Here is a 10,808-nt window from a genome sequence, read left to right as displayed (position 1 = left end):
CTGCCTGCCAACTTTCACACCGAGTCGAGAAACCATTCAGCTCCGGAAAACAGCAGCGGAATAACTGACGGTCAGATCTGTTTGGGGAGCCGTGGCGCGCTGGCAGGACGAGCCTCCTTCCTGTCTGTCCCTCCGTCCTCCCTCTGTCTCTCTCTCCTTCTGGAGATCTGCCAGGAGAACAGCTGCCATCGCTGTGTGTCTGGAGATGATTGGATTTGTCCTGTGGGAGTCCACTGTGGGATCCTTCTCAGGCTGAAAATGTCCCTCTCTGCTCCCTGTGAGCCCTCTTGTGGTCAGCGCGCTGTTGTTCTGGAGGTGGCAGGTTTTTGGTATCACTCACGTCTGTGGGATGAATACTGTCAGCAGCTAGGTTAGCTTAGCGCAAAGACAGGACACAGGGGGACACAGCTGGCCTGGCCCCGTCCAAAGGAGACACCTACCAACATCTCTGAGGCTCACTGATGAACACAACTGTCTCCACCCGATCGTCTCTATTGATTGAACAAACTCAGTTCTGACATGCAGAATTTAACTAAGTACATTTACTCAAGCGCTGCACTTAAGTACACACTTGAGGTACTTCTACCTTGAGTATTTCCATTTCATGCAGCTTTGTACTTTTACTCATCTACATTTGTCTGACAGCTTTAGTTACTTTTCAGATTCCTTCCTGTCCAGTGAAATGCTCGTATCTCCAGATGCGTTGATGTGGAATGTTTGTGCTAAAATGAAATTTTTGAGAAATGAGATACGTGGTTCTCACAGGACGTGATGATCTTATAGATATGATGCATTGCTGTAGATTAAAGCAGCAACAGTTTAAAGAATGTAATCTGATATTTCCTGTGAATTAACCAGAGCATGAAGGACTCTTCTACCCAAACAGTCTGAATGTGAAGTCTGAGGAGCAGCTATACAACCAAACACTAGAGGGAGACGTCGCAGCGTCTGCAGCCAGCTGCTCCTCGGACACCTCCCGCTGCAGGAAACCACAGTTTGACTCCACTAAATACCACCAGACGTTTAAAGAGGTCATACGCTCACGAGACAACTGTCCAACTGTCCCTGAGCCTCTCTGGATAAACACCTTCAACAGGGAGACGGACCGCAGTGAACACACACACGTTAATGGACATACATGTACGTATATACGTATGTGTGTGTATATAGAAATATGTGTGTGTGTGTACATATAGATATATGTACGTATACAGGTACCAGGGGTCGGCCCCACCAGAGCTCACCTGAAGAATCTGATGCTAAAATCCTTTATTCTGTTGGACACTGATTGGACCTCTTTGGGCCTTCAGCAGTTCTTAAAATGAAACCTTGTGAAATGTTTGGAGGAGAAAAGTTTCAGAAACATGAAACACGATGAGGAGACACGACGACACGCCGATTTTATTTTCACCTTCACAGTGAGTCGACTTTCTAAATGAACCGTGTTAGTATTTGGTGACAGAGAGCAGGACTTCTACTTCACAGCCTCCACGATGTCCTCGGCTGTTTGTCCTCTGTCCGTCTTTATTCATGGAGACACGTACGTGCATTTCTTTTTATCCAATTTTTATTTATTATTTGGTCCAAATCAAAGTGTGGGAGGAAACCTGAGCACCAGGAGAAAACCCACACAGCACCCACAGAAACAAGGCGGAGGTGTTTCTGTGGTGCTGTGTGGGTTTTCTACTCTTCTTGGTTTTCACCAGGTTTTCTTCCAGTCTTCACCCACTTGTTTCGGGACACCAAGGCCCTCCTTTTGGTGTTGGCCTTCAGACAGAGCTCCTCCAGACGTTTCCTTTCTCCTTCCAGCTCCTTCTCTCTCGTCTCCCAGCTCTGCACTTTCTCTGCCGGCTCTTCACTGAACTTCTGCTGCAGATCGAGAGACAGACGGTCTTTCTCCTCCTTGAGGAGGTGGACCTCCTCGTCTCTCAGGTTGAGCTGGTGCGTCGCCTTGTTCAGCGCCATCTGCAGGTCATTCTGCAGCACGACAGTCTTCTGGTTCTCCAGTTTCAACTGGAGTGTCTCGGCGCTCTGGTCTGGGATGATCTCCACCTGCTCTGTGTGGGACTGGACGCTTGTCTTGAGGGAGGACATCTCCTTGGTCCTCCTGAGTTCATCTTGGAACTCCCTCTCCTTGAGCTCCAGCAGCTCCTGCAGCCTGTTGTTGTCCTGTTGCAGGTGCCGCATGCTGTGGCAAAGCTTCTCTCGCTCTTTATTGTCTTCATTGGCCTTCAGACAGAGCTCCTCCAGAAGTTTCCTTTCTCTTTCTCCTTCCAGCTCCTTCACTCTCGTCTCCCAGCTCTGCACTTTCTCTGCCATCTTTTCTCTGAATTTCTCCTGCAGCTCGTTGCGTTTGGTCTTCCACGCTTCTTCGCGCTGGAGAAATTGAGCTCTGTCCCTGGACAGGGTGGCTGCTGTCTCCTCGAGCCTGAAAGACAGACCGTCTTTCTCCTCCTTGAGGAGGTCGATTTCCTCGTTTCTCAGGTAGAGCTCGTGCACCACCTGGTTCAGCGTCTTCTGCAGTTTCTCCACTGTCAACTGGAGTGTCTCGTCGCTCTGGTCTGGGATGATCTCCGCCTGCTCTGTGTGGGACTGGACGCTTGTCTTGAGGGAGGACATCTCCTTGGTCCTCCTGAGTTCATCTTGGAACTCCCTCTCCTTGAGCTCCAGAAGCTCCTGCAGCCTGTTGTTGTCCTGTTGCAGGTGCTGCATGCTGTGGCAAAGCTTCTCTCGCTCTTCGTTCATCGCCCTCCTGTATCGAACCAAGTCCTGAATCATTGAGTCGTGTGCAAACTTATAGCATTCAAGTTGGTCTCGCGGACGTTGCGCTTCTGAGCCGACGACCAGACGGCCCAGATGATCAAGGCGACCCCTGATCACTGGGAAGTTTGTCTGGGCCATTGGACTGTCAGTAGTGGACAGTCTGTTAGAAACTGTGCTTGTCTGTAGTAGACTGTACTCGCCTGTAGTAGACTGTACTCGCCTGTAGTAGACTGTAGTAGACTGTACTCGCCTGTAGTAGACTGTACTCGCCTGTAGTAGCCTGTACTCGCCTGTAGTAGCCTGTACTCGCCTGTGAAGATGCTCTCTGATGTGACTGTGGTACTCCAATAATAATGTCAATTGACTTTGATCCTCAGGTTTTGTTTCTTTTCAAATATCTTTACTGACACCAACACTTCTTCCTTTTTGTTTTGTTTTAAATGATAATAATAATAATAATGGCGTGTGTGTGTGTGTGTGTGTGTGTGTGTGTGTGTGTGAATTCAAAATGGATAACCATCAGTGAAAAAACATTAAATGAATATTTATGTGAAAATGTGGATTATTTGTTTTTTTCTAAAGCAACACAAACATGACACAAAAGTTAGCTACACACAGAAGTGCGATTACAAACTAATGGCAGTGAAGCGCGAAAACATGGTGATAAAATGTAGAAAATGTTCATTTCCAACATTTTTTCAGGTTCACTAAAAACAAATATGTACATGTTGTGTCACCTGCAGATACCAGCACATTGTGTCAAATGCATCTAAACCAGAGATCCGAACATGATCCAGATGTGGTCAGGCAGATCTGAACACATTCTGATCACCCATCATCATCATCATCATCATCATCACACATTTACACTGTGCATGAGCATGAATTTGTCCGTATCTGGATACAGAGTGCACTTTTTCTCAGCGCTGCTTGGTCCAGTCATTATTATGGAGGCACTCACTCCATGGCTTCACTCGCTCTATCAGCCCTCATGGATTGCAGTTCCTGCTGAGTGGTGGACTGAGTTCCAGATGAGGAAGCCGTGTTCTCGCTGTCTGGGTCCCGTCTGCAGCGCAGGACGCGGGGCAGCGAGCTGCAGAGCGCCTTCCTAAACATGGAGCTGGAGAAGATGTAGATGATGGGGTCCAGGGCCGAGTTCAGGAAATTCAGCCCCAAAGACACGATGGTGAGCTGGGTGAAAGTGTAGAAGGAGGCACAGTCCCATGGGCGGTATGAGCGGATGACCCACACCCCGATGGTCGTCACCGTGGTGGGTAAGAAGCACACCATGAACACTGCCACGATGGCAGCGCACACTCGCATCGCCTTTCGGACCTTATCAGTTTTTCCCATCTGACGCTCCTTCAGGAACCTGGAGATCCGGATGGAGCAGAACAGCAGCATGGCCAGCGGGATGATGAACTCCAGCACCGTCAGGATCCGGTGCATGCCCACCAGGATGATGATGGCTCGCGATGCCTCTTTGTAAGAAGTGAAGAAGAAGCACTGGGTGCTCTTCCCACTGCCCTTGATGTGGTTGTAAGCCAGCATGGGAACACGTGGGCTGATCACCAACAACCAGACCAGCACTGACACGAATGCCGCCTGCCGCTTGGTCATGCGGTTAAACCGGTGGTGAGGGTGAACCACCTGTGCAAGAGGACAGCGATTCATCATTTTATACCAACTGGAGCACCAAATACCAACATGATGGGCAGGCGCAGAGTCAATCCAAACTAACTCAAACTAAGCAACCAAAATCATTTTTCAAAGTCAATGTTTGTTATTGACCTTGGAAAGATTTTGACAAATTAAACCTGATGGCTGAAGTGGATGTTACTACTGTACTCATTAGTCGCTGGACATTTCAAACATTTATTCAGTACCTTCAGTGGATTATGAAATACTAGCTAGCTAAATACTAGCTAACTATTTTAACTTCTGTTTGCTTACTAACTAGATTTTACTCACTCTCAATGGGAACATGTCTGAGGTTTGTGTGGCGTGGCCAAAGTGGCCAAAATATCACAGTAATGTACTCATTCTCTCACCTTGAAGTAGCGGTAAATTGCCACCACGGTCATGAGTGCGATGCTGGCCGTGCGGTTGGAAAACATCAGGAAGAGGTTGATCCGGCACAAGCCATCTCCAAACACCCAGTGGCCCCTGAGCAAGGCATCGATCCTCAGCGGTAGACTCACCAGAGCCAGGAAGTCGGCAATGACCAGGTTGAAGAGGAACAGGTTGTTCGGGTTCCAGGCCTTCAGTTTAAAGCAGAAGATCCACAGGGCGACAACGTTTCCCAGCAGCCCCAGTATGACATCGATGGTGAGGACTGGGGGCAGGATCACACCTTCCAGTTGAATACCGACTGGTGGGCAGCCGCCGCGTCTACCACCACCAGGGATTGGGGTCGTCAGGTTTAAGGTGGTGAAGTTTGCGTTTTGCTCTGGCAGCATTTTGATGTGTTTTCTTAACTTCTGTCTAACCAGAAAAGACGAACCGACGAGTAAAAATAATATCCCTTTAAAGACAGTTGTGGTTTTGGTGTTTGAATAAGTCAGAGAAAAATAGCTGTATGACCACACTGAGGAATGTTTTGAGATTCAGAAGCCACTTCTCCTTTTCACCTTCTTCCTTTTTTCTGTGGAATGAAATCTGTGTAAAACCAAAACAAAGCAGAGATAAGGCATTTTGTGACACACGGCAGTCTAATAACATGTAATACCTTTAAGAATAAGACATTTCATCTAAAAAATGAAATGTTAAAACACATGTGTTTGATAAGGTTTGTTAGAATGGCATACGATGTATTTTCAGTTTTTTAAAGTGCAGTTAAAGACGCCCTCCAACTGCACACAAACATGTTTCTAGTTCATAAAATTCACTTACCAAATTCAAAAATACTCACGACTTGAATCTGAGAATATCGTACGGCGTTTAATTTTACACATCCAGTGTGGCATTCTTCAAATTTTCCAGTTAACAACATTAGAAAACCGTGCTAGAAAATACAATTTAACTAAAGCATTCAAATAAGTGTTTTAAAATGTGCAAACTGAACTGTCATTATTGTACCTTCTGTCTCTATCCCCATGGAGACACTCCATCAGCATGATGCATTCTTTTGCTCCTTACCTTAACCTTAACCTTAACCTTAACCTTACCCTAACCCTGACCTTAATTTGGTCCCCATGGGTCAGTGTGCAGTCAGTTTAAAGTCCCCTCTGGGCTATAAACACACACACACATAGGTTAAGTAATACTCTGTACATTTACACAGTTACTACAGTGAATTGGAGGAATACCCAGAACTCACCAGCCAGCCTTATGAATGGACTTCATTCCTTACTGATGGAGAAACGAATGGAGGGACGTATGAGCGCTGTCCATTTATTTACCACCTCTTACAGGAGGATGCTCCTGTGTGGTCGACTTTCATCAGCGCTGTCGTCAAGCCGTAACCACACTTGTACTAAAACAGGCAGTAAAAACAGTGATGTGTAACATCAGAAATCCTGTTTTAAACCCATTTCACAAGACTTTTCGCCAGTGGTGGAGAACTATTTTTAGAAGCTGAGGAGCACAACTCATTGATTTTCATAGTTTTATTAAATTCAGACCTAAAACCAGCTCTGGTGAATTCAACATTTCCTGAAATTATCAGCGAGTAGCTAACAGCTAACACAGCACTGAGAAGTCAAGTCAAGAAAAGCAGTGCTTTCTGTTCTGCTAACTTGTGACGTGTAGGATGAAGTCTGTTTGCTTTGATGCTAAAGTTAACTTTTTCATAAAGGTTAACAGAAAGCTGAAGTGAGAATGTGCCATTAATGTTAGCAAAGATGTCAACAAACAGTAATGTTAGCTGTTAACTTTAGTCATCATAAAGATAAACATTAAGCTAAACTGTGAAATGTCAGTAATGTTAGCTGCTTGTTAGCCCATCAGTCAGCTAAAATGTAAAATATTAACTTCAGCTTCACATTTTAGCAATATGGGATAACATTCGGCTAATATGTAAAATAGTAACATTAGATGCTAATATTAGCCATTATAAATTAGCATTAAACTAAGATGTATGTAACATAAAGTCCAACATCAGCTCAAATGTAAAATATCTTTAATTTTAGCTGCCAGTTTTAGCCATATGGGATAGCATTCAGCTAAGATGTGCTGTAAGGTGGTAGTAACATCAGCAGCTAATGTTAGCCTTCCTAAATCAACATTCAGCTAAAATGCAAAACATCTGGAATATTAGCTGCTAACTTTTGCTGTCATGCAGTTTAGCATTCAGCCAAAGTGTAAAATGTTGGCAAGATGAGGCGCTAACGTTAGCCGTCATTGAGGCTAATATTAAGATGAACTGTTAAAATTTGCACAGACTGAGTAATAATGTCTTCCGGGTTCAGACACATTGCAATCTGTCCACAGTCCAACCTTGCGAGGACCGCTGTCGGTGTGTGTTTGTTGGTGTGTTTTTCTCGGTCAAACTGGTGACGTTTCCTGTCTTTTTCCTGGCCGCCGTCGTGTTTGATGCGTCACTGCTGAGGGACTGCGGGTCAGGTGGTGACTGACAGCAGACGGTTTCCTCTCTCGGTACAAATGTACAAAGAGTGAAGGAAGTTTGGAAATCATGAGATTGCCGAAGTGGCTGCTGTGTGCGACGCCTCGGCGTCATTTTCCACAGCTGATGCTGGATTTAGAGAAAGTGTCTGAATGACGACATGCCACAGTGACATGACTCCATATGATTCTGTTTTTCTTAGGTTTCATGTTTCCTCTCACACAAAGAGATGAGTCTTTATATTTTTATTTATATATCTTTATATTTTACACCTGTAGTTAATGAATTTGATTAAATTAAGCTGCACATTAGAGCATTTTAATGAATTTTTCCAGTGATTCATTTGATTGGTTTCCTTTTTCCCTTATGTGCTGCTCTCCGTTTGAAATTTCCATTTCATGATGTTGAATCTGTATCTTACAGTAAATGTAAGTCGTGTTTGTTGGACGTGACGCTGCTGTCTGTCTTCTGTCCTCTGAGGTTTTCCCAGCTGCTGGTTGCAGGTTTAGATCCAGACTTCCATCCTGCTGCTCAGGACTCTCTGCTGGGTTGTTATTGTTGTGGTGTTTGTGTTATTGAGCAGTGTCGGGAAGTAACTAAGTACATTTACTCAAGCACTGTGCTTAAGTACAAATTTTAGTACTTGAGGTACTTGTACTTTACTCTATTGATTTTGTGCCACTTTCTACTTCCATGTTGTACTTTTTACTCCACTAAACTCAACTAACAGCTTTAGTTACTTTATAATTGAGATTTTTACACAAAAAAACATGAAGACTTTATAAAATCTGATGTTTTATTATAAATCAAACTCTCCAACAGTTTATGGGAGTACAGATAGAAGTATTGATCGATTAATTGATGAACAGAAACTGATCGATCATCTGTTGTTTTAATGGTTTATTGATCTCTGCTGTGGAATCATCTGATGTTTGATCTTCTCAGATGTTTGATTGGCTGCTGTTCTTCTCAATGGTCTCAGTGATCTGAGTGTGTTTGGAATAATGTGGAGCTTTGGACTGTTGGTTGTTGGCTGATGATACTTTTACTTCATGTACATGTTGAATGCAGTTTTACCTGCACACTGTGGTACTATTACTGTTATTTCAGTAAAAGTTCTTCTACCACTGATTTTAGCCAATACTGAATCGAGAAGATATTCCTGCATCGATCCTGATATTGATCCTTCACGTCGGGTTCAGACAGCTCAGATGCAGCTCTCACTTTCTCCTTTCTTCTCTCCTCCCTACTCTCCTCTGTCCCTCCCCTGTCCCTCCTCCCTCCTCTCTCCTCTCTCCTCTCTCCTCTCTCCTTCCTCTGTCCCTCCTCTCTCCTCTCTCCTTCCTCTGTCCCTCCTCTGTCCTTCCTCCCTTCCTCTCTCCTCTCCCCTCTCTCTCCTTCCCATCTGTCTTTTCAGACTCATAAACATGTGCCAGTGGTGATTCATGCTCTTGTGTGTGGTCCGGCTCACACAGGTGTGTGTGTGTGTGTGTGTGTGTGTGTGTGTGTGTGTGTGTGTGTGTGTGTGTGTGTGTGTGTGTGTTTCTGCAGCAGCACAGTGCTCATTGTGTCAGGTGTTGACAGGTAATTCATCTGTGACACCTGAGGACGTCTCAGCTCCCTCAGTGTTTTTAACTGTCATACTCTCTAATCCCTCTGCTGAGGAGAGACACGTCTTTAAAATCGAGCCTACTTTAAAGTTTCCTCTTCTGTGAGGCTTGCGTGCACATGTGCTTATGGTGCGTGCGTGTGCGCGTGTGAGACGGACGGGTATCAGCATGGATTAGTGAGCAAAGGTAAGCGTGTGTCTCTGTCTGTCTCGGCGGATTTCCGTCGCTCCGCTCCGCTCACACACACCGACCTGGTTTGAACCTCCGCCGCCGTCTCCTCTCATCCCGTCTCCTCCTCTGAACCTCCCGCTGCTGTCTCATGGCGGCGTAACACTTTGCATACGCGTGTGTGTGTGTGTGTGTGTGTGTGTGTGTGTGTGAGAGAGAGAGAGAGAGAGAGAGCGAGAGAGAGAGAGAGAGAGAGAGAGAGTCTGTGATTGGTTGTTTTTTGTCTCCGTCCGTCGTGCGATGCCATTACTCCCTCAGGACGCGCAGCGAGTCGATGGGTTGTCTCTGCTCTACTGGTAAGCTAATTCCACTGTCTCCTCCCCCCTTCCTCCCTTCCTCCTCCTTCCCTCCTTCCCTCCTCTCTTTAAACTTGTCTCCTTGAGGTGGTTTCAGCTGTTTTCCTGCCTCGTCCTGTGAGGTCATGTGGGTCACAGACTTCAGGTTTCCAGCCTGTTTCCGGCTGATGCGCTGACTTTAAGTCCTCGTGCATGTGCGCACTTCTGGCTCGCGCACGGAGAAGCTGTTTTAAAGGGAGAGACCGACGTTTTTTTAACAACATCAGCACATGTCATCCAGCTGTGACTCAGCTCACTTCAGGTATTTGTGTTTTTGAGACTTCCTCCTTTTCCTCCAGCTGGACTGACGTAAGAGCGTCAAACAAACGTGATGCTTCAAGTCACCTGAGAGGTTTCAGGTGAACCTCTGAATGTGTGTGTGTGTGTGTGTGTGTGTGTTCAGTTATTCCTCACAATCAAACTACACATAATTACAAGTAAAATCTGCATTTAGAGTCTTAATTAGGTAAATGTACAGCAAGTAGTACCAAAAATAAATGTACTCGTTTTGCTGTAAAATGGCTAATGTCTGAAAATCAGATTTAGTACAACTTACTGGATTAAAATGAGATGCATCAACGTGTAATCATCTCTTTAATGTTGCAGCTGGTGAAGGTGGAGATGATTGCAGCTAATTTATTGATCAATACATCTTCATTTATCAGCTGATTCATATTTTCAATTAATCCCCAAAGTAATTCAAACTGTCAAAACAAATGGTGGAGTAGAAAGTACAATGTGGTGGTGTAGAAGGACGAAGCAGCGTCCAATGGAAATACTCAAGTAGATTACAAGTACCTCAAAATTGTACTTCAGTGTATTACTTGAGTAAATGTGCTGAGTTACCTTCCACCACTGGGATTAACTTGACTGAGGAAAGCGTAAAAGCAGAGATGAAAGGAGAGCGGCTTTAGCGGTAAGATGACTCCTGAATCAGCTCACTGACGATTGATCTTTCCTCATCCGATCACTCGGTGATCCTGTTTGAACCTCTCAGCATCCTGCCTGCTGATGATCTGTCAGCACACGGATCCGTCGGCGTCGCTCATCTCTCTGAAACATCTGCTGCTGCTCAGACTCTCGCCTTCTTCTTTTCTTCTGTTGTTTTTGGGCTTCTGGTGTTTATTTGACACTTGAACATTCGAGGAGGGAAAGCAAACAGACAGCAGGAGATGAAATATGTGAAAACCAAGCAGCGCTCTTCTTCACGGTTTCTTAACAAAATGCATTTTAACACAAAATTACAGATCTGAAATCACATGGTTCATTGGAGGGATTTGCTGCATTGCTGCATGAACCTCATAAAGC

At 45.1% G+C, this 10,808-nt stretch overlaps 2 protein-coding genes across 11 annotated transcripts in view; one reads left to right on the top strand and one right to left on the bottom strand.

Annotated features, from left to right (window-relative positions):
- Positions 1 to 3,602: 3,602 nt before the first annotated feature.
- On the bottom strand, positions 3,603 to 5,356 carry LOC143339322 (hydroxycarboxylic acid receptor 2-like). The gene is made up of 2 exons (XM_076760493.1): positions 4,815 to 5,356; positions 3,603 to 4,413 (listed from the first exon to the last, which is right to left on the bottom strand). The coding sequence occupies exons 1-2, from the start codon at positions 5,220 to 5,222 to the stop codon at positions 3,721 to 3,723; spliced, it is 1,101 nt and encodes a 366-aa protein (XP_076616608.1). The 5' UTR covers positions 5,223 to 5,356; the 3' UTR covers positions 3,603 to 3,720.
- A 3,853-nt stretch (positions 5,357 to 9,209) lies between these two features.
- Positions 9,210 to 10,808, top strand: part of stxbp4 (syntaxin binding protein 4) — a 34,623-nt gene continuing 33,024 nt past the window's right edge. For 7 of the 10 annotated variants that reach the window (XR_013079299.1, XM_076760181.1, XM_076760179.1 and 4 more), the window contains exon 1: positions 9,375 to 9,859. Coding sequence is in view for 9 of the 10 variants with exons in the window: in XM_076760181.1 (XP_076616296.1) it covers positions 9,654 to 9,859 (206 nt within the window). In the remaining variant the exon portion in view is untranslated. Of the gene's footprint in view, positions 9,860 to 10,808 lie in introns of all 10 variants that reach the window. The other 3 variants (XM_076760188.1, XM_076760182.1, XM_076760184.1) reach the window with 2 other exon arrangements.

Source organism: Chaetodon auriga, chromosome 20, assembly GCF_051107435.1.
Source record: "Chaetodon auriga isolate fChaAug3 chromosome 20, fChaAug3.hap1, whole genome shotgun sequence".
In the NCBI taxonomy this organism is placed as follows: Eukaryota; Metazoa; Chordata; class Actinopteri; order Chaetodontiformes; family Chaetodontidae; genus Chaetodon; species Chaetodon auriga.
The sequence above is the reverse complement of the archived record's forward strand: the minus strand, read 5'-3'. Positions and strand labels throughout refer to the sequence as shown.

Excerpts from the sequence above, each read along its gene's own strand:
- LOC143339322 (XM_076760493.1), bottom strand. The coding sequence starts at position 5,222 with ATGCTGCCAGAGCAAAACGCAAACTTCACCACCTTAAACCTGACGACC. Across the intron at positions 4,414-4,814 it reads CAATTTACCGCTACTTCAAG|GTGGTTCACCCTCACCACCG; the intron begins GTGAGAGAATGA and ends CCTCTTGCACAG.